Source organism: Austrofundulus limnaeus, unplaced genomic scaffold (genome assembly GCF_001266775.1).
Source record: "Austrofundulus limnaeus strain Quisiro unplaced genomic scaffold, Austrofundulus_limnaeus-1.0 Scaffold601, whole genome shotgun sequence".
Taxonomy (NCBI): domain Eukaryota; kingdom Metazoa; phylum Chordata; class Actinopteri; order Cyprinodontiformes; family Rivulidae; genus Austrofundulus; species Austrofundulus limnaeus.
In genome coordinates, this window is record NW_013953003.1 from 284,554 (window position 1) to 304,917 (window position 20,364).

The following is a 20,364-nucleotide window of genomic DNA, read 5'->3' on the forward strand; positions in this document are numbered from 1 at the left end:
AATATATACAGCGGGTAAAATAAGTATTGAACACGTCACCATTTTTCTCAGTAAACATATTTATGTTCAATACTTTTTCCCTGTGCCATTCCACATTATTACAAATAACTTCATTTCTGGACATTTATGGTTTGATTTCTTTGTATGTATGGATCACTTGGGTTGTTACCAACATCTGGTGAAAATTTCATGTCATTACCACCTCTAGTAATATATTTACTGAGAAAAATGGTGACGTGTTCAATACTTATTTTACCCGCTGTAGGTACAAAACTGAGAAGGAATCACTACAGTCCATTTTAAATTCCATTTAAAATTAATTAATTAGGAAAAAGTTTTAAGACCCATTTAAAATTGACGAAAATAAAAAAAACACAGAACAAAACAATCCATGTAAGCTAAGTAAACAACCTTGTTTATTAGGAGGAACTACTTTGTGGGGTGAATGAATTTGGTTGAGCAGCCCCACCTGCCCTGATGGACCAGCTGCGCCTGTTTTCCAGTTACATTTCTGTTCAGAGGTGTTGGCTGTGAAGCAGTACTCACAGTGTGGGGGGATGGTGATAGCTCCCTGAGCTAAATGAGGCATCATGAAGAGCAGAAACAAGGGAAGGAGCAGCAGGATGAGGGGGGGAGCAGGGGAGGACGGCCCCCTACAGCCCATCCACAGATGCTGTGACATGCACATCTCTTAACGTCCCATCAAAAAGCACACAGAACACCCACACACTCATCAACATATGAAAACACACGCTCTCTCAGCTTACGCACAAACCACACACACACTTCAGAGGCAGCCCCTGGAGACTGGAGACAAATAAATGTTGGTGCACTTTAATCTGGTGGTTTGCTCCCGGAGACGGACGCTTCCTGCCCAGGAGCCCAGGTCCACAGTCCCTCCTTCAACAGCCAACTCTGGGTGAGGAGGAGGAGGGGGCGGAGGGCGTTGACCCATCGAACAAAGAACAGAGTGGGGGGAGGTGGAGAGGTCACATGGGAAAGAAAAGAGAAAATCAAAACAAAGATGTTATTAAATTGACCAAACATGAGCTAACACAATGTGACAGGACATWTATTATCTTAATCAATCCGTTTAAAAACGGTGCAGATATTTCAGCTTGTTRAGGATGTGTTTGAAGGTGTAATTGTGAAAAAAAATTCCTATTTTTAAACAGTTTGAACACTGAATATTCATTCTCAAACAGAAATCAAAATAGACAGTGTGGATTATGATGAAATGAAGATCCAATCACAGCTGCAGTTAGAGTTTTGTCCGTAAATAAGATTTAAAGCAGAGAGTTTGTGTGAGCACTGAACCATGACAGCAGGGCTGTCAGAAGGATAACAAACACATTTTCTTTTTTCATTCATTCATCAGCTTCTTGCCGTGCGGGCCCAAGCTTTTATAGGAACATTTTGTGAATAATTTTTTTCAGACATGCTTTTACAAAAACAGCGTTTAAGAGCTTTAAAAGCTGTTTTTTTTTAAAGATGTAGGTTCCAGGTGGAAAAACTATAGCACCACCTTTGTGTTTTAGTTCAAACAAGATTCAGGACCCCAGGTGTCAAATAACAAGTTAAGATTAAAACACATATTCATCATTTAGCTCACTTTCTGAGTGTGAAAACCTAGTTAAAGATTTTCCACTAACATTTTATTAGTAAATACATGTATATCTATGTTTTGACATTTAGCTAATTTTAAATGTAAATTACATTTTTCAGTAAGGGTAGAAAACATTTATGAAAATGTTCAAGTTTCCTGTTTTTGATTAATTTTCATGGCAGCAACACATACTGCCACATAAGGGGGGTTCAGGGATCAGGAGGGGGTCTAGCCCTCAGCAGATTTCCAAAATCTCACTGTCAATTTGCATGCATGCATATACAAAATTAAAATTAAATTAAAATTATGTAACTATTTCTCTTACTAAATAAACTACAGCTACTTTCTTTACTTTACATCTGAGGCCTTAATTCTGTACAGGCTTTATCCCCTCCAGACTTCTGAAAGAGGTCTTTACCGTTGTTGGTCCATGGGTAGCTGGTTTTGTTAACTTTTCCCTTCATTTAGGGTGTGTTCCAGCTGCCTTTAAACATGCCGTCATTCAGCCTCTTCTTAAAAAGAACAACTTAGACCTTAACGACCTTTCAAATTTTAGGCCAGTTTCAAAGTTGCCTTTTCTCTCAAAGGTTTTACAGAAGGTGGTTTATCTTCAGCTACTGGACCATTTAGAGCTGAATGGAATTTATGAGAAGTTTCAGTCTGGTTTTAGGTCACGTCACAGTACTGAAACAGCTCTTCTCAGGGTGTGTAACGACCTGCTTTTAACTGTAGATTCTGGTGCTTCTGCTGTTTTAATTCTTCTAGATCTCACTGCTGCCTTTGACACAGTGGATCATGAAGATGTAATATCTCGTTTGGAGCGGTCAGTTGGGGTGAAAGGCTCAGCTCTTAAATGGTTTGAGTCCTACCTATCTGATAGGAATTTTTCTGTTCATATTGGAGATTTTTATTTCTCAAAGGCTTCTCTTAAATGTGGGGTACCTCAAGGCTCCATACTGGGCCCCATTTTGTTTTCTATTTATTTGCTCCCACTAGGGCCCATCTTCAAYAAGTATGATTTGTCATTTCATTTTTATGCAGATGACATTCAGATTTATTTACCTTTAAGATCTGGTGGACCTCAGCATGTGGAGAATCTGCAGAATTGCTTAAAGGATGTTAAACATTGGATGGAGCTAAACTTTCTTTGTCTAAATGAAAATGAAACAGAGGTCATTGGGTTTGGCAAAACTGACCTGCTGGTAGGATTTAACACAGTGCTGTTGGCTATTTGGATTTTGATAGTCATTTTAATAAAAATCTTGGAGTTCTTTTAGAGAATAATTTTAAATTTGACAAGCAGGTCAGCGCAGTGGTCCGGTCTAGTTTTTATCATTTAAGGCTCATCAGTAAAGTCAAGCCTTATCTTCCACATGATACCCTTGAGAGTGTTATTCATGCGTTTATTTTCTCCAGACCGGATTATTGCAACTCCCTTTACAGTGGGATTGACCAGTCTCTGCTCCACCGTCTTCAGTTGGTTCAGAATTCTGCTGCTCGTTTGTTAACGGGGACCAAACGATCTGAGCACATTACCCCGGTACTGCATTCCCTTCACTGGCTGCCTGATTCTTTTAGGATTGTTTTTAAAGTTTTACTTTTGGTTTTTAAATGTTTAAATGGTCTGGCACCTGGTTACCTCTCTGAGCTTCTACATAATTACCATCCAGTTAGAGCTCTAAGATCTGAGGATCAGATGCTTTTGGTGGTTCCCAGGACTGGTGGCTCACTTTATTCACCAGGCTGGTGAATAAAGTGGACAGAGCTTCTCAGCTGTGGCTCCTAAACTTTGGAACAGTCTTTCCGTGCGGTCTGCCAGAACACTTATTGAGTTTAAATCTCTTTTAAAGACCCATCTTTTTGGTTTGGCTTTTAACTCCAGAGACCACATGTAATGTAATAGCCTAGTCTCACTCTCTCTATTTATTTTTCTCTCTCCCTTCTGTTTTGTTTTTGAAGTTCTGATTGTTTTGCATGCTTTTATATTACTATGTTTTTATTTTTATTTTTGCTGTGAAGCACTTTGGTCGCCTTGGGGTTTGTAAAGTGCTATGTAAATAAAGTTTTGATTGATTGATTTGATTGATTCTAAAAACAAAGTAAGGAAGTCATCTTATCTCCCACAGAGTACCAACACAACTGTAATTATTTGTCTGTCCTCTCTCCTTGTTTAACAAAATAATTCAGAACAAAACATTTAGGAGGGTGTTTGCACACATACGAGCATTTTATCACATTAATATGACTGAAATAGTTCTAAACTAATTAAGAACAACATTTCCACTTTTCCATCTTGTAGAATGTCGGACCTAGCATACATAGCCGGAGATGCTCATAACGTGTGATTGGACAATGGCTGGTTGGGGGCGGGGTTTTGCGAAAGGTCTATTATCCATTGACAAAATATCTTTGCATTGCAATCTTGTAGTCTTGACTATGGTTGCATTTTGAGGCTAAGCTAAAGGGAGTTAACTGAGTGAAGGTCACTCACCGGGAGTCTTCCAGTGGTCAACTTTAGGTAAAGTGATCCACCCCATCTTTCCAGTGATTTCTCAGGTTGCCAGCACACAAAAGTGTTCAGTTTAGTTGTAATTTTCCTATTCAGTGAAGATTGACTCCTGACGGCTCTCATCTGTCTGGGCGCAATAGAGTAGGCGGGACCTATCCAACTCAAACAATGGTTGGAGGCTCCCATTGTTCTTCAATGATGTTATTTTAGTCAGAGTTCTTCTGTCTCCCACCACCTGCACTGTGTCGAGGGGGCATCCCAGCGCAGAGCTGACTTTCCTGATTAATTTATCTAACCACTTCCTCTCAGATGTAGTTAAGCTGCCACTCCAGCTAACCACCCTGTAGAAGATGGCTGATGCCACCACAGAGTCATAAAATGTCTTCAGGAGTGCCCCCTGCACTCCAAAAGACCTCAGCCTCCTCAGCAGGTAGAGTCTGCTCTGACCCTTCCTGTAAAGAGTCCGTGTTTTGAGTCCAGWCCAGTTTATTGTTCAGGTGAACACCCAGGTACTTATAAGAGCCCACTTTCTCAATGTCCACTCCCTGGATGTTCACTGGTGTCAGTGAGGTGGGTCTGTGTCTGTGGAAATCCACCACCAGCTCCTTGGTTTTAACAGCGTTGATCAGGAAGTGGTTCTGCTGGGACCAGTCCACAAAGTCCTGAGTCCACTGTCTGTCCTCTGAGTCCACTGTCTGTCCTCTGAGTCCACTGTCTGTCATCTGAGTCCACTGTCTGTCATCTGAGTCCACTGTCTGTCCTCTGAGTCCACCGTCTGTCCTCTGAGTCCACCGTCTGTCCTCTGAGTCCACTGTCTGTCATCTGAGTCCACTGTCTGTCCTCTGAGTCCACTGTTTGTCCTCTGAGTCCACCATCTGTCCTCTGAGTCCACCGTCTGTCCTCTGAGTCCACCGTCTGTCCTCTGTGTCCACTGTCTGTACTCTGAGTCCACCGTCTGTCCTCTGAGTCCACCGTCTGTCCTCTGTGTCCACTGTCTGTACTCTGAGTCACTGTCTGTCCTCTGAGTCCACCGTCTGTCCTCTGAGTCCACCGTCTGTCCTCTGAGTCCACCGTCTGTCCTCTGAGTCCACTGTCTGTCCTCTGAGTCGTCCTCACCTGCGATGAGGCAGACTATGACAGAGTCACCAGAGAACTTCTGGAGGTGGCAGTGTGGGGTGTTGATGGTGGTCTGCAGTGTAGAGCAGAGGTTCTCAAACTGGGGTCCCAGGACCCCCAGGAGTCAGTGAGAGGTATCTTCGGGGTCCTCGAAAATTTTCATTAAATTGTCAATTAGATTTTTTTAAATGCATGGAGAACTATGAACTAATAAAACAAACATAATAGACTAAATAAAAATATAAATGTGACCCGTCACATTCAAATGAGGATTAAGTCCAAAAGTGGGATGTGGAGAAATAGACATATGTAGGGTTAGAAGTTTTTGATTTGACCGTTTGCAAGAATTGCATTTTGTCAAAATAGAATGAATTAATGCCTTGTCAATGAATCATTTGAATGAACTGTCTGAAATATGATCCTAAAAARATTTTTGAAGCATTTTTTTGAGCAGTAGCAACAAAAATTCTGATTTTGAATTTTTCCCTGTGAGCTAACAATGATTTTGTTTCTTTCTAACTGGGAAATCTTAATATACAAATAATATTTGAGGCTTAATCTTTATATTAACATAAAAATACTCAATAAATTTACATAAAATTAGGATTCAGACCAAACAGGAATGTATTATCATAACCAACAAGACAAATTAAGTCATATCTCTGGATAAGCTGATGATATCGGAATGATCCAGGTATCAAAATGTAGCTTTTAAAACAGGAATCTGAATATGTAATTAGGTCATTTTGACCAAATTTGACTTAATCCTCATGTCGATATGAAGGGTCACATATTCCCATGGAATTTAGGGGTTGAAAACAGCATGGGGTTTATGAGGGGGTCCCTGGAATTCTTTTCACCATTGTAAGGAAAGGTTTGAGAACCCCTGGTGTAGACGGTGAAGAGGAACGGTACCAGCACAGTTCCCTGAGGAGCCACCGTACTGCAGACCAGTGTGTCTGAGACAAAGCCCTGTGTCCTCACATACTGTGGGCGGGATGGGTACCGAATTCGATACTTTTTTATGCACAGACCGAATTCTGTTGGTTCTACCGAGTATCTATTCACGTAACATCAAACGGTACCATGTTTCGGTACCTAAATGCATCATTGCGACCGGTTTGGCGTAAGAGTGGTGAGTTTTCCATGCTTGTCCTGAATGCAGCATCATGCAAAAGCGTAATGACGTCAGCAGCCGCTTGTTCTGTGAGGCAGCAGAGCTCAGTCTGAACGTAGCTTGAAAGCCTCGCAGCTCCGGGAGTAAAACTCGCCAAACAGACCGCCTCTGAATTATCTGATGGATTAATTATCTTGTGAGCATGACGTTCGCTTGCTCAAAGTAAATAAAGTACCGCCACTTTCTTTATTTCATCCACCATTAAACAGAGACCGACAGAGGAAAACAACAGAGGTGCTTCCCGATGGTCCGAACTCGTCTGACCTGAAAGAGCACAAGCAGCCAACTTTAAAGAGTTGGGTGCGTTTTGGATGCTCAAAACTTAGCTTGAATACCTTTTATTTATTTTAACTGCATCCTCTTTTGCTTATTTGATTTAAACTTATTTGCCTCCCATGGACCTCCATCACACAATTTTTCTATACGAAATACGAAGAGTAGAAATACGGAGCTGGATTTTAATTTGTGCAATAAGACAAAACAGTCTTGTTGTTTTCAAGAGTTTTCACTTTAAAGAAATAAGTTACACAAGTGATGTTACAATACAGAGAGTTGGATGTTGTCTTGATATTTGTTAATTTTATATATTGAGAAATATGTTAAATTAAAAATAATAAAAGTTTATTTTTGAAAAAAAAACAACATACACAAAGTAACGAAAATTGGTACCGTTAAGCACCGGTACTGATTCCCAGGTACCGGATATTGGTACCAAATCGATTCAAATGTCAAAGGTACCCATCCCTAGTGGGCGGTCTGTGAGGTGGTCCAGAATCCACTGGGACATGTGGTGGTCCACTCCAGACAGCTCCAGCTTGTCCCTCAGCAGTCCTGGCTGGATGGTGTTGAAAGCACTGGAGAAATCAAAGAACATGATCCTCACAGTCCTTCCAGGCTGCTCCAGGTGGGTCAGAGCTCGGTGCTGGAGGTAGATGATGACATCATCCACCCCGATGCCAGGCTGGTAGGCAAACTGCAGCGGATCCAGTGAAGACCTCACTAGAGGGAGTAGATGGTTAAGGACCAGCCTCTCGAAGGTCTTCATTAGATGTGACGTCAGGGCCACCAGCATGTAGCTGCTGAAGTCCTTTGGGTGTTTGGTCTTAGGCACAGGTACCACACAGGAGGTCTTCCACAGCTGCAGTACCTTCTCCAGCTTCAGGCTCAGGTTGAACATAAATCCCATGATTTCACACAGTTCATCTGCACAGAACCTCAGGAGCCTGGAGCTCATGCCATCTGGACCTGCAGCCTTACGCACCCTGATCTTCCTCTGCTCTTTCCTCACCTGAAGTGTTGAGAGGAACAAGATGGAGGTGGAGGAGGAAGACTGTGAGATGGAGTCCTCTGGAGTGAGTGGGGGTGATGAAGGTCGGGAGCTGAGAGGTGTGAAGTCCTAAGAAGTGAAGCCAGCAGAGGGTGGCATTGAAGGTGGCAGCATTGGGGAWTGGGGGGTTGTGATGCTGAAGCACACTTGTCTGTGTGACAATTGATCCTTCTGGTGGAACAAGGAAGGATAGATGGTTGATTGGATCCTTTCTGAGAAGTTTGTAAATCTTAAACTGGCAGTATGGTCGCTCGGCAGCCGACCGGTCGACGCGCCGTCATGTGGTTGTTCGACATTCATTTTTGCACTGACCTTTCATAGTTCCTGACACCCCGAGCCGAGCTCCTGGGGAAACCCCTCCTGCTGCAGCATACGTCTCAGTGCAATGCGGAAAGACAAAAGTCCGCGGCTCGTCACATGACGTTGTTTTTCCACAAACTAGTCCCAGATTAAGTTCCAAAGTTTTTGTCAGTCAGATTCCACCGTGAAAAATGTCTGTTTTATCCCCTTTTATGAGTTTTTGGCCATTTGACTAACTTTAAAAATCGCTGCTTCCTGGGACAACAGTCGGCTCTGGAAGCGATCATTTTTCTCTTTTTTTTCTTTTTCTTTCTTTTTTCAAAAAAAAAAGAAACAAATGGTTGAAGCAAACGCAGCGTTTGAGTGCTTTCAGCACAAACAAAAAACACTCCCACAAACTTCTGATCACACCACATAGTTCGTATGTGTTTTTATGTGGAGGGGGGTGAAAAGTTCGACCCGCGGGTTGTGACAAGAAATGCCAAAATGTCGGCAATGCGAACAGAAGTGACACAATTTTTGTCTTAAAACTGCGACAGTTCGGCACGATTTCGGCAGTTCGGCAGCAGCATGCTGGAGCCTTTAGTAGAGGCACTAGGCCCTTTAACATCTTCACCAAACTTTCTCCAAGAAAGTCTCTTACACTCCTTTAAAGCAGACCAGTTATGGGTCCTAGAAATGTTTATGGTGTGTCTGTGGGCTATCCAGACCTTGTTCATTCAATTTAATGCACAAAATAATTCTCAGATGATAAAATTTCCCATTTTCTAGTTCTGCCTGCTCTGACTTTTGTTCAGAAGAGCTGTTTATGTTAATGAGCTCTGTTGGTAACGCCCTCCAAAAATCTGTTGACATTAACTCCNAAGCTGGTACCTGACTGAGACAACTGGATCAGGTGAGAATATTAAACTGAACCTCTCTGAAGGTTTGTTTGATTAGCCTGAGGCACGTTGATATCTCTTCTGATCTGCAGTAAAACAAATAACTAATTTTAAGTTAGTAAAAAAATTATTAACCCCTAATCTGACCAGATCTGAACAACTCTTCTCTCCCAATTTACACAACTTTATAGTTTTTTCAACAGGCTTAAACCGATATAAAATTGACTAAAACATATCTCCTCAGTGAAATATCTGGTTCAGCTCAACTTAACTGTAACCAGGGCTGATTCTAGGATCTCACTTTTTTTTTGGGGGGGGGGGGGGGGGGGGTTAGCCCCCTCAGCTTTCCTAAATCTCACTACCAACTTACATATATTCACATGCAAAATGAAACAGTTTTGCCAAATGAAACCAGTTAATACAAAAGGCAGCCTAGGTCATACTTGCAAACGTCTGTGACACATGTTCATGTTAACAAGCAGCTGTGGAGTCAAGGTGTCCCAGGTAGTTACGACATGCTCCCCCAGAAATTTATGTTTTAAATCCACTCAAAACTATGCTTTTTCCAGCCATCTGAAGAATGTTTTACTAAATTCATAGGAATCATYAAKRAACTTAAATGGTAAATGGACTGTACTTATAGGTGGTACGCCACGAAGACATATTTGAGGGAGAATTCACCCGTCTGGGTTTGGTGTTGAGGTCTGGGGAGCTGAGAGTTGCTGTCTAACAACGTCTATGTCGTTTACAGGAGGACTAGATCTAAGCTTACTTTAGGYTTTAGCTTAGGTGTAACACGAGGAGGGGGTGCTATTTCCTTTAGTTTAATTTATTTAGACTTTAGATTTAGCTTTTGTTTGTCATTTTTGTTAAACTTTAGTTTTTTGTTTTCTTCTCTTTTCATTGCACAAACCAGCCCATGCCAGTACTCCATACATTTGAGTTCATGCCTTATGGGCACTGTGGGTTTTTATTTTTATTTTTTTTTTTTTTGACTAAAGTGATCTTGAATTGTTTGGGGTGGAATAAAGTTTACCTGAATGAGATGGAAACTGAATTTTGCACATTTAAATGACATTTGCACCTTTAAGCATGAAGTTTTGTTGTCTTTCATTTATGATTTGCTTTTGAACCTGTCCAATCGCTTTGCTAGAAGTAAATGCCTTCAGCATTTCTTCAACTCGCTTTGTCCTAATTTGCATTACTTAAGGTTCATTTATCGACAACTAGTTGTTATTAAGTTAACACATTATCCAAGATAAGATTCTGGTGGCACATAAGTGGTACACGTAATCTAATTCGCTGGGAGGCAGAACTTGTGTTGCGATACCTTGTCTGAGTTTTGGACTTTTAATTATTTTAAATTTCGACATGTTTTTCTTCATCGATTCCTCTGATGTGTAATGATGTTTCATTTGTCATTTATGGCTTTTCCTGCTGTATTTTACGTTGCTTGAATGTACATGTTGTTGGTCGTCTTTTAACTTGCACTATTTTTCTCTTATTTTTCCGTTGTATTAGTTGTTGGGTGATACATTTGTGTTTGGACGTTTCATAATTATTCCATTTGTTTTGGTTTTGAGTATTGTTTACTCAAGAGGATGGATTGTTATGAATTAATTGTGTATATCTGTTCTACCTTGACACTGTCCAGTAATCATATCTCATGTTAACTAAGTTTCGGCTGTTTTACTCTGTCGGCCCAGACTTCAAGACTCCAACAATGCATGACCTCTTTTTATTTTGATAAGGTAGCTTCTGATCTGAGAGCCCTGTCATTGGTTAGATGGTTACAGTTGGCGATCTGTGATTGGTTGTAAGCATGTCACATGATATTTAAATCGGCTGTTCTCCGCTGAGGGGGGGGGGCAGTCGCAACACGACAGACTTCCTGATTGACCGTCTGCTGTGTTGTTGCTCAGAGTTAAATCATTTGACCAACCATTTGACCAAACACGCAGACTTTCTGTGCATTTATTCCAACGTGTTTCTGCGTTCTTGGTAAATCATTTCCACGACAGTCTTTTATAGTGCCTTAAAATCAGTATATTATAAAGGTAAGCTAGACTTTATTTTTTACACACTGAGCATTATGAGTTTATCTTTGACTGCATCTTCTAGTACTTCATCACAAAACATCCTCTGCAGCATTTAACACTTCATGTAGTAACAAAGCAGGCTGAGAAACCAANCTCCTCTGCTCTGCGCTCACTCTGCATGCTGTTACCAGAGCAGGGAGCAGCAGCGGTCAAAATACCTCAGAAACTCAAACAAATAGGCTTTAACAAGGCTTTAATAAGCTAAACAATAGAGGTACATGAGAAAATGTGTTCATAACGAATGAAAATAAATAATTAAATTGTGTCCGTGCCGCTCTCTGGTCCAACACTCTACCCATTGCCCTATTGGAGACTTGTTGCGAAATGAGCTGCACATTACACAACAACATCGTGATGGCTTTTTACACTGAGGAGGTGGAGTCTCACCCAGGAGTTTCTAGGTGAGGGGCTGAACGCAGGTTCAGGTGGGTTGTCGTACAGCTTGTGACAACACAAAATGACGGAAATATAAAACTTGTCGTTAATATACATTAAAAATACATTTACTTACAGTAAATATGCCCCTGGGTGCATTTTTTGGTCCTATGACAGTTTTTTTTAAGAAGTACATACCCAAAGTTGAGTAAAAAAAACTTTAAAAAGTGTATTTTGCATAACAGGTCCCCTTTAAAACAGTTTTATAGTGATTGCGGGACTATACATACTGTTCCTACCTGGTTTTACTGAGTTGGCATCTGCATCTTTGCCATTTTAATGCCCTGCGGAGGCCAGACAACCAGGCCGGCTGCTTTGACGGCCTCCAGACTTTCCCTGGACAGGCAGACTTACAGYCAGTTTGTGACCTCTGTCAGTCTTGCACAGTTTTGATCCTAGCAATTCTCCCYCCCATCAGCTGGGACAAACTGCTGATAAACAGAWTCCAGTCAGTCTTTTTGGGTTTCTGTAAGTGACTGGGTGTGGTTTCCCCATCCCCCACCTTCAGCTTAAACTGAATTCACACACGGGAGGTGTGTGTGTGTGTGTGGGGGGGTACTCTTCAAGCTAAAATTTTTGTGTAGTAGCAACTGAGAGTAATTCAAAACTAATTCTTTAAGCACACTTCACCGATCTCTCTTTTAAAACTTGATATTGTCAGGGACAAAACTGTTAGCAAAACTAAACAAAACAACAAACAAAAACAAAACTACTGTGATGTTTGGATGTACATCTACAACTGATTAGCTTATGCTAGATACCCGCCACAGAAATGCAACGATTGCCAACAGAATGATAGTTCTAAGTTAGTCATATTTGTGAAACTGAGCTGAAGTTTTAAACACATCCTCAGATTCTGGTGTTTTCAATAAGCCTTTTGTTCYTCATACATTATTCCATCACTGGTCGGAGCATTTTGTTTGAAATTCAGAAAAAATGTGGACTATGTGTCTGGTAAGTCATGTGAATTCTCCAGAATTTTGTCTGATAAAGTGGTCTCTGTGTTTGTGGTCTCATTATGAATGAATACTCTTCTATATTGGTAAAGGTCACATATTTGCTTCTGTGTGTGTGTCCAGATACATGTGTTTACTGTACGTGTTTAAGGCATGTATGTGTTTAATTAACAGAATACAAACACTGCCAAAACAGTGAAACACTAGAAGAAAAAGAAAATTAAGAAAATCTGCTATGACTTTACTCTTTAAAGACCYTGACTTAATTTCTTCAAAACAAAGGTTTCATTGTAACGTGTTCAAGTGAGCGAAGAACCTAAGAAAAGTTCACAAAGTGTGTGTGNCAATGCATGACCTCTTTTTATTTTGATAAGGTAGCTTCTGATCTGAGAGCCCTGTCATTGGTTAGATGGTTACAGTTGGCGATCTGTGATTGGTTGTAAGCATGTCACATGATATTTAAATCGGCTGTTCTCCGCTGAGGGGGGGGGGCAGTCGCAACACGACAGACTTCCTGATTGACCGTCTGCTGTGTTGTTGCTCAGAGTTAAATCATTTGACCAACCATTTGACCAAACACGCAGACTTTCTGTGCATTTATTCCAACGTGTTTCTGCGTTCTTGGTAAATCATTTCCACGACAGTCTTTTATAGTGCCTTAAAATCAGTATATTATAAAGGTAAGCTAGACTTTATTTTTTACACACTGAGCATTATGAGTTTATCTTTGACTGCATCTTCTAGTACTTCATCACAAAACATCCTCTGCAGCATTTAACACTTCATGTAGTAACAAAGCAGGCTGAGAAACCAATAGAACAAGTTACCTTTATCAACCTGAGTAATCAGTCATTTTTCTACATGTCAACTATAACAAAACAGAAAAATGTTATAAAATATTTAAACAATAACATATTTGTTAAGTACAACTTTCTAACCAAAAGAACAAATGCTTGAGGAACATAAYTACAGTAATTAGTTTTCTTACTAAATAAACTACAACTACTTTCTAAAAACAAAGTAGTGAAGTACTTATATCCCACAGAATACCAACAAAAATAAGTAATGTAAGCACTTTTCTATCCTCTCTCCTTGTGTAGCAAACAAATCAGAATAAATGGTAAATGGACTGAATTTATAAAGTGCTTTATCAAGTCCACTCGGACCCCAAAGCTCTTTACACTTACAGACACACACACACATTCACACACTGATGATGGTAAGCTACACTGTAGCCACAGCTGCCCTGGGGCACACTGACAGAGGTGGGGCTGCCATGCACCGGGGCCACCGGACCCTCTGACCACCATCAGTAGGCYYGGTYGGTGAAGTGTCTTGCCCAAGGACACAACGACTGAAACGGCTGGARMGGGGATTGAACTGTTGACCTTCCGGTTCCAGGACGACTCAGCTAACCACTACCCCACAGCCGTCCCATATAAAATAACTAACAGGGAGTTTGCACATGTACACACAGTTTTCACTAAACTGTATGGGAAGAAACTTGTGCCAACAGAAACTAAATTTAAATTGCTCACAATGAATCTGTTTTTGTATGATGTGAAACCAAATGCATTGGTTTGAAAATGAATTTCACTCAAATTAAACTGAATTAATTTGCTTTAAAACTATATTTTGTTGTATAAAATRCAATTAGATTACTTCCACTTTCAGTGCTACAATTCAGTTTCATTTACAAAATTCAGTTTTTTGTGTCACAGGTTTAGGTCCTTGAGAAAGGCAAAGTAATCAAACAAAACTGAAACTGAATTAAAGATTTGTAAGTGAAACTAGTTAAACTAATTTTTTTATGCAACAAAGTATAGTTTCAAAGCAAATGAATTCAGATTCAAACTATTAAATTCGTTTTAATTTTAATGAAATAAATTTTCAAACTAATGCATTTGATTTCACATTATGCAAATACAGATTAATTCTGAGCAATTCAAATTCAATTTCTGTTGGCACACGTTTCTTCCCGTAGAACTACTACAGTGCCATCTTTCAGTAAATAAAACAAAAGTTGTACAAAATTTCTGTTTATAAAAATATTTCTAAAATAATTCAGAACTGGATTGTCACTTTGAAAATGGCATAGTCCGTTGATAAAATATATTTACGTTGCAATCTAAAAGTCTCCACCTTGTTGCTTTTTGAGGCTAAGCTAAAGATAACTCCARCAAGAGTCTTTCAGAGGTCAACTTTAGAAAAAGTGACCCCATCTCTGCACTCTTTGCTCAAACATGGCTGAGACGACAGATTAACACGATGTTCAGAGTCCTAAAATCCTTTCACACTTCCTTACAAATTCTGCTCTCTACAATACAGACTTATGATCATTTGTCTTTGATTTAAACTCYTTTTATGACCACAGTATATTGAATTTGTTGGCACTTATTTGCAGAGGATATTCAAAATAAATGATTTTATTATAAAACAAAGTAAAGCACTGACGTGGCTGCCAAAATCTTACAGACAATTCAAGGAAGCACAGGTAAAAAAGCAGAAGTACGGGGTTCAGACTGTGGCAATAATCCAGCTATTTGCTGCTGATGTGAAGGTGGAAAGACTGAGGATGAGTGAGAGATGGCACAGGCAACACAACAGGAAACAACTACACAAAAAGTCAAACACAAAAGAACATTTAAAAAACTAACTTTGAAACACAAAAATGTATTTCAAGTAATGTTTTGAAACAGTTATCAATAGTTAGCATATTAGCAGCAGTTATAACATTTATAGTGCAGGTGTGGGGAAAAGGGTGGAAATCTTTCTTCATGCTAGGAAAGTTAGGATCTGTTTTTCTACGTAATTATTCAGGTTCATAAAATACTATTTTCTCAAAAAAAAACTAGTGTGACAGAAAACTAACACTTTTACATGACACCTTTTGCTAAGTTTGTTGCTGTTTTGAACTGAACATTTGCTACACAAATTGTGTGCTAACAGCACTGCCAGACCCACAATAATTATCATATTTGTAAATGTAAACATTTCCATGGCCAAAGAAAAAATACCGCAATAAAATAACTTTGATTTTCTTTTTTTGCTGGTCCCAAGCCCAAATAAAAAGAAAAATAAATAAATAAACAAAAAAATAAAGGAGCATTTGAAGAAACTTTATTTGTTCTGTTGACACTATTCCCCTCTGGCCAGATATGTAATTTTTTAAGCTAAGTATAAGGAATTTGTTATCAATTTGACAAACGTCATAAACAAAAGCAAATTTTAAAGAAAGAAAAGTTATTTTGTAAACTTTCTGATTAAATTCACACAGTTTATGCACTCAAGTTGTTGCTTGACTAGCCAGTAGCCTAAGCTAAAGGAAGATTTTCACCCTTTTCTTCATAGTTTGTGCTCTATGACTGACATCAGGGCTGATAAGTTACTAACTACTGTACTTATAACTATTAAACATCACTTAAAAATGGAATTTTTCTAAAATGATGTTGCAAAAACAGACAGAAAAGGTCACAAATTCATTTTAATAACTAATGTGAGGGGTGTCCAGAAGTTTCCATGTGACATAATTAAATTCTCAAAGTTATATCAGCCTGTAGAGAACTAAWTGATTTCCAGCAAAGTCTGATCTTGAAGTTTAAAAAGGAAACGAGGGTAAATGAAGCCACAGAAAAGCMTTAAATAATTGATCACACTAATTTTATATACTGCATTAAAATATTAAAAATTTATAATATAAAACAACTACTGCTGGCTGTGCTCAGTGAAGGTGGAGTGCTGTTGATCTCAACCAGTAATGATGATGATGAGGTGGAAGGAATACTTCTAGGACCTTCTCAATCCCACCGACACGTCTTCTATGGAGGAAGCAGAGTCTGAGGACTTCAGGGTTGGTCTGTCTATAACTGGAGCTGAGGTCTCTGAGGTAAAAAGCTCCATGGRGGCAGGGCTCCAGGGGTGGATGAGATCTGCCCTGAGTTCCTCAAGGCTCTGGATGTTGTGGGTCTGTCCTGGTTGACACACCTTTGCAACATCACATGGACATCGGAGGGCAGTGCCACTGGATTGGCAGACTGGGGTGGTGGTTCCTCTCTTTAAAAAGGAGGACCAGAGGGTGTGGTCCACTTACAGGGGCATCACTCTCCTTAGCCTCCAGGTAAGGTCTTTTCAAGGGTACTGGAGAAGAGAGTCTGATTGATAGTTGAACCTCAGATTCTGGAGGAACWATGCAGGTTCTGTCCTGGCTGTGCAACACTGGACCAACTCTTTACCCTCACTAGGGTCCTCGTGGCATTTGACCYTGTTRCTRGAGGTACACTGTGGGGGGTCCTACGCAAGTATGGAATTGTGGGTCCGTTGTTACGGGCCATCCCCTTCACAGTGGGAGTTGGACTCCAYGGCTGCCCGTTGTCACAGATTCTGTTCCTAACTTACYTGGACAGAATTTCTCAGTGCAGCCAGGGGGTGGAGGGAGTCCGGTTCAGTGGCCTCAGGATTTCATCTCTGCTGTTTGCAGATGATGTGGTTCTGTTGGTGTCATCGTGCCATGATATCCAGCTCTCACTGGAGTGGTTCACAGCTGGGATGAGGATCAGCACCTCCAAATCTSAGTCCATGGTCGTCAGTCTGAAAAGGGTGGATTGCTCTCTCCAGGTTGGGGTGAAGTTCTGCCTCTAGTGGAGGAGTTCAAGTATCATGAGTGAGGGAAGAATGGAGCGTGAGACTGATAAGACGGATTTATGCAGCTTCTGCAGTTTTGCAGACTCTGCACCGGTCTGTTGTGGTTCAGAGGGAGCAGAGCTGGAAGACAAAGCTCTCTGTTTACGTTCCAACCCTCACCTATGGGCATGAACTTTGAGTAGTGACCAAAAGAACAAGATCATGGATACAAGCGGTCGAAATGACTATTCTCCACAGGGTAGCTGGACTCTCCGTTACAGATAGGGTAAGAAGTTCAATCATCCAGGAGAGACTCTGAGTAGAGCCGCTGCTCCTCCACGTCGAGAGGAGCCAGTTGAGGTGGTTCATCTGGTAAGGATGCCTCCTGGACGCCTCCCTAGGGAGGTGCCTCAGCCATGTCACACTGGGAGGAGACCTGAGGAAAACAGAGGACAAGCTGGACAGACTATGTCTCTCAGCTGGCCTGGGAACACATTGGAGTCCTCCCAGTAGAGCTGGAAGAGGTGTCTGGGGAAAGAGAGGTCTGGGCTTCCCTGCTTTAGCTGCTGCCCCCGAGACCCGTCTTTAGATAAAGCAGAAGATAATGGATGGATGAACTACTGATGGCATACAATATCAGATATTATTAATAAAGGTTTCTTAAAGGAATGCATATTGCCTGCTGTCTTTCATGAGTTTTAAAGCAAGATCTTCTTAAGGTTTATAAATAACTGATTTGTTAGTATTTTGGTCAAACCTTAAAATAACTTTATGCACAGTCTCATGCGATGGGACAAGATGTCAAGCTCTGGGTATGTGTTGAGAACAGTGGTGGGCACTAGCCCGCTAAAGCGCAAATCCGCTAATTGCTGACCTAAATATTTCATTTGCGCTTTAGCGAACTTACTAATTTTTATAATTCATAAACGGATTTGCACTTTCTAAAATTAAAATGCAGTACCGCTAATAACTAATTATCTACCAGTCATCATTATCTTGAACAGAGGAAGGTAAGAGGCTGTCAATGAATCACAACACATGTGATCTATCCAACAGAACCCCTCCCAGATAAATACACTTATTGTGAAGGTATACAGCCTTGCGGACTGTTTCTTTCGGCCCCGGTTCTGATTTCCCACAATGCTTTGTGTCTGCTTACGTAGCAGGAAGGCAATAGCAAAAACAGTAAACATTTGTAATCCATACTAGAATTTTGTATGTATTGATTTATTTTACTTTACAATCGGAGCTCCTTTTTAAAAAAAAAAAGTTTAAACGATGGAGCTCAAAAGCAATCAGCCAACTGTGCTAGAGACTCAGAAATGATTTAAAGATGTTATGCTGGTGAAGACTGACATCTAGTGGTCAACTGGAACAACTACATGGAAAACGTCCTGATCCAGGTAGAAAAAAAATCAAAAAGAAAAAATAAGTACGGTAGGTCCTCTGGATGGTTCTTCTTTAGTAAAAGGTTTTGTCTCTCCTTCAAGAGACTTCTTCAGTCTGATGAGTTTCAGGTGGACTGGAAAACTTTAAAATCCAACGGAAACATGAAAAACTTTAAAATCCAAGCTCTTATTTTGAAGGGAAGATACTAGTTTCCTGTTCACRGTGCTTTTGTTTCCCGTCAGTCCATCATGTACCCAGAATGCATCGCTTCAGTTTTCCAATAAACAGTTTTAAAATTACTTTAATGATGCTTCTTTAATGAAAAAGCTACAAATAAACAGAAGAAAAAGACAAAGAAGCAGCTGAACTAGTAATCCTCAAAAACGTTTTAATTTTTACACCAGGAGCCAAAGTTCTGTTTAAGGAAATCACATCCCCAGCAATTGGTGGTTGCAGAATTAAGTTGTAAAAGAATTCATAAACCGCTAATTGGCAGTGTTATGCATATATTGTACATGAATTGTGACTTGCGCTTTAAAATTAGCTTCTACTAGTTTTTCTATGGCATAAGCAGTTTTGAAGTGACGGACCCAAATATTTTTATAAGTGATTTAGAAATTGCGGAGCTGATTTTTGGATTGGCGCTGCCCACCACTGGTTGAGAATGACATTCTAATACCATGTCAAATTTTAGCTCAGTTTCCATAACATTGACTGGAGTTGTGTCCAATTTGTGTTGACTAATGCCAATTAGTTGTGACAGCCATCTTAATTTGGAGTGACTGAAAGTGAATTAGTTGTAGATGCACAGACAGTGATTACTTTCTGAAAGTTCCATTAAGTGGTTCATGAGATATTTTATCTACAGGGATGGCTATAATATTATTTAATTTTAGGCAAATATGTTGCACAATACGTATCACTCAGAGAATATGTTGGGAATCAAGTTATAACCTAACCAAATGTCAGCACAATATTTTCAGATCATTATTTTTTTTGTTGTTGAGTATGGCAGCAACCTTAAGATTGGTTGGCTTCAAAGGTTTTACAGTGGTTCATTAAATATTTAGAAATAATAGATTAAATGAACTGCAAATAGTGAATGGAAAATTTTAAAACAAAGGTTCTGAATATGTGTTTGGGATGATTCTCAGATACAGTCACCAAACTTTCAGTCAATATCTGTAAAACTGACTGAGTTAAATCTATTTTTGGCAGTTTAGTCGGCAGAAACCAGCCTCTATAGGTCTGTGTATTTCTTGTGCCAGTCCCAAGCTCGGGTAAATAGTGAGGGTTGCATCAGGAAGAACAACTGGTGTAAAAACACTTTTGCCAAAACAAACATGAGTTCATCCGAGTGTCACCATACTGGATCAGTCAAAACCTGGGTCAACGACCACCACCAGTGCTGTTGAAAAACAAGGTGCCAGTGGYAACTGCCCTATTGTCAAAGACCATGGAGGAGGGAAACTTGCCAGGAGACAAAGAGAAGAGGAAAGTAAAGAGTCTGATGGTATCAACCCTTAAACATAAGGACATTAACCATGTTTACATGTGCAGAGTTCTCTGATCAGTTTGAAATGTAATCGGATTAAATCATCCGAATGTATCGTTTACATGGGCACAACATGAATTCATTTGATCATGACAAGCGTTTACATGCACCAGGCTTTTATTCAGAATAAAATTACTGACAAGCACAGATTTGTAGCCTGGCTCCTACGCAGCTCCGCTCAATTCTAGTTTCCTTCTCTGCTCCGTCTGGGATTTCTCCCATAGACAAGGATTTCACTGGCAGATATTTAGCCGAACCAATCAGAGAACAGAACGTCAATTTTCTGCGCAGTGTCTGCTTGTTGTTTTAGCATTCGGCAGTGGAGGAAGTGAAAGAAGCCAGTTTGTGTTGATAAGGCTTCAAATTAAATTAAATATGTCTGACAAAGCAGCAG

At 40.2% G+C, this 20,364-nt stretch overlaps 1 protein-coding gene across 1 annotated transcript in view; it reads right to left on the reverse strand.

Annotated features, from left to right (window-relative positions):
* The window catches only part of LOC106531143 (neural cell adhesion molecule L1), a gene marked incomplete at its 3' end in the record, with an annotated part of 69,753 nt that overhangs the window by 46,289 nt on the left and 3,100 nt on the right, over positions 1-20,364 (reverse strand). Inside the window, 1 exon segment of the mRNA XM_014026929.1 lies at positions 547-913. Within this exon segment, the coding sequence (XP_013882383.1) occupies positions 547-688 (142 nt within the window).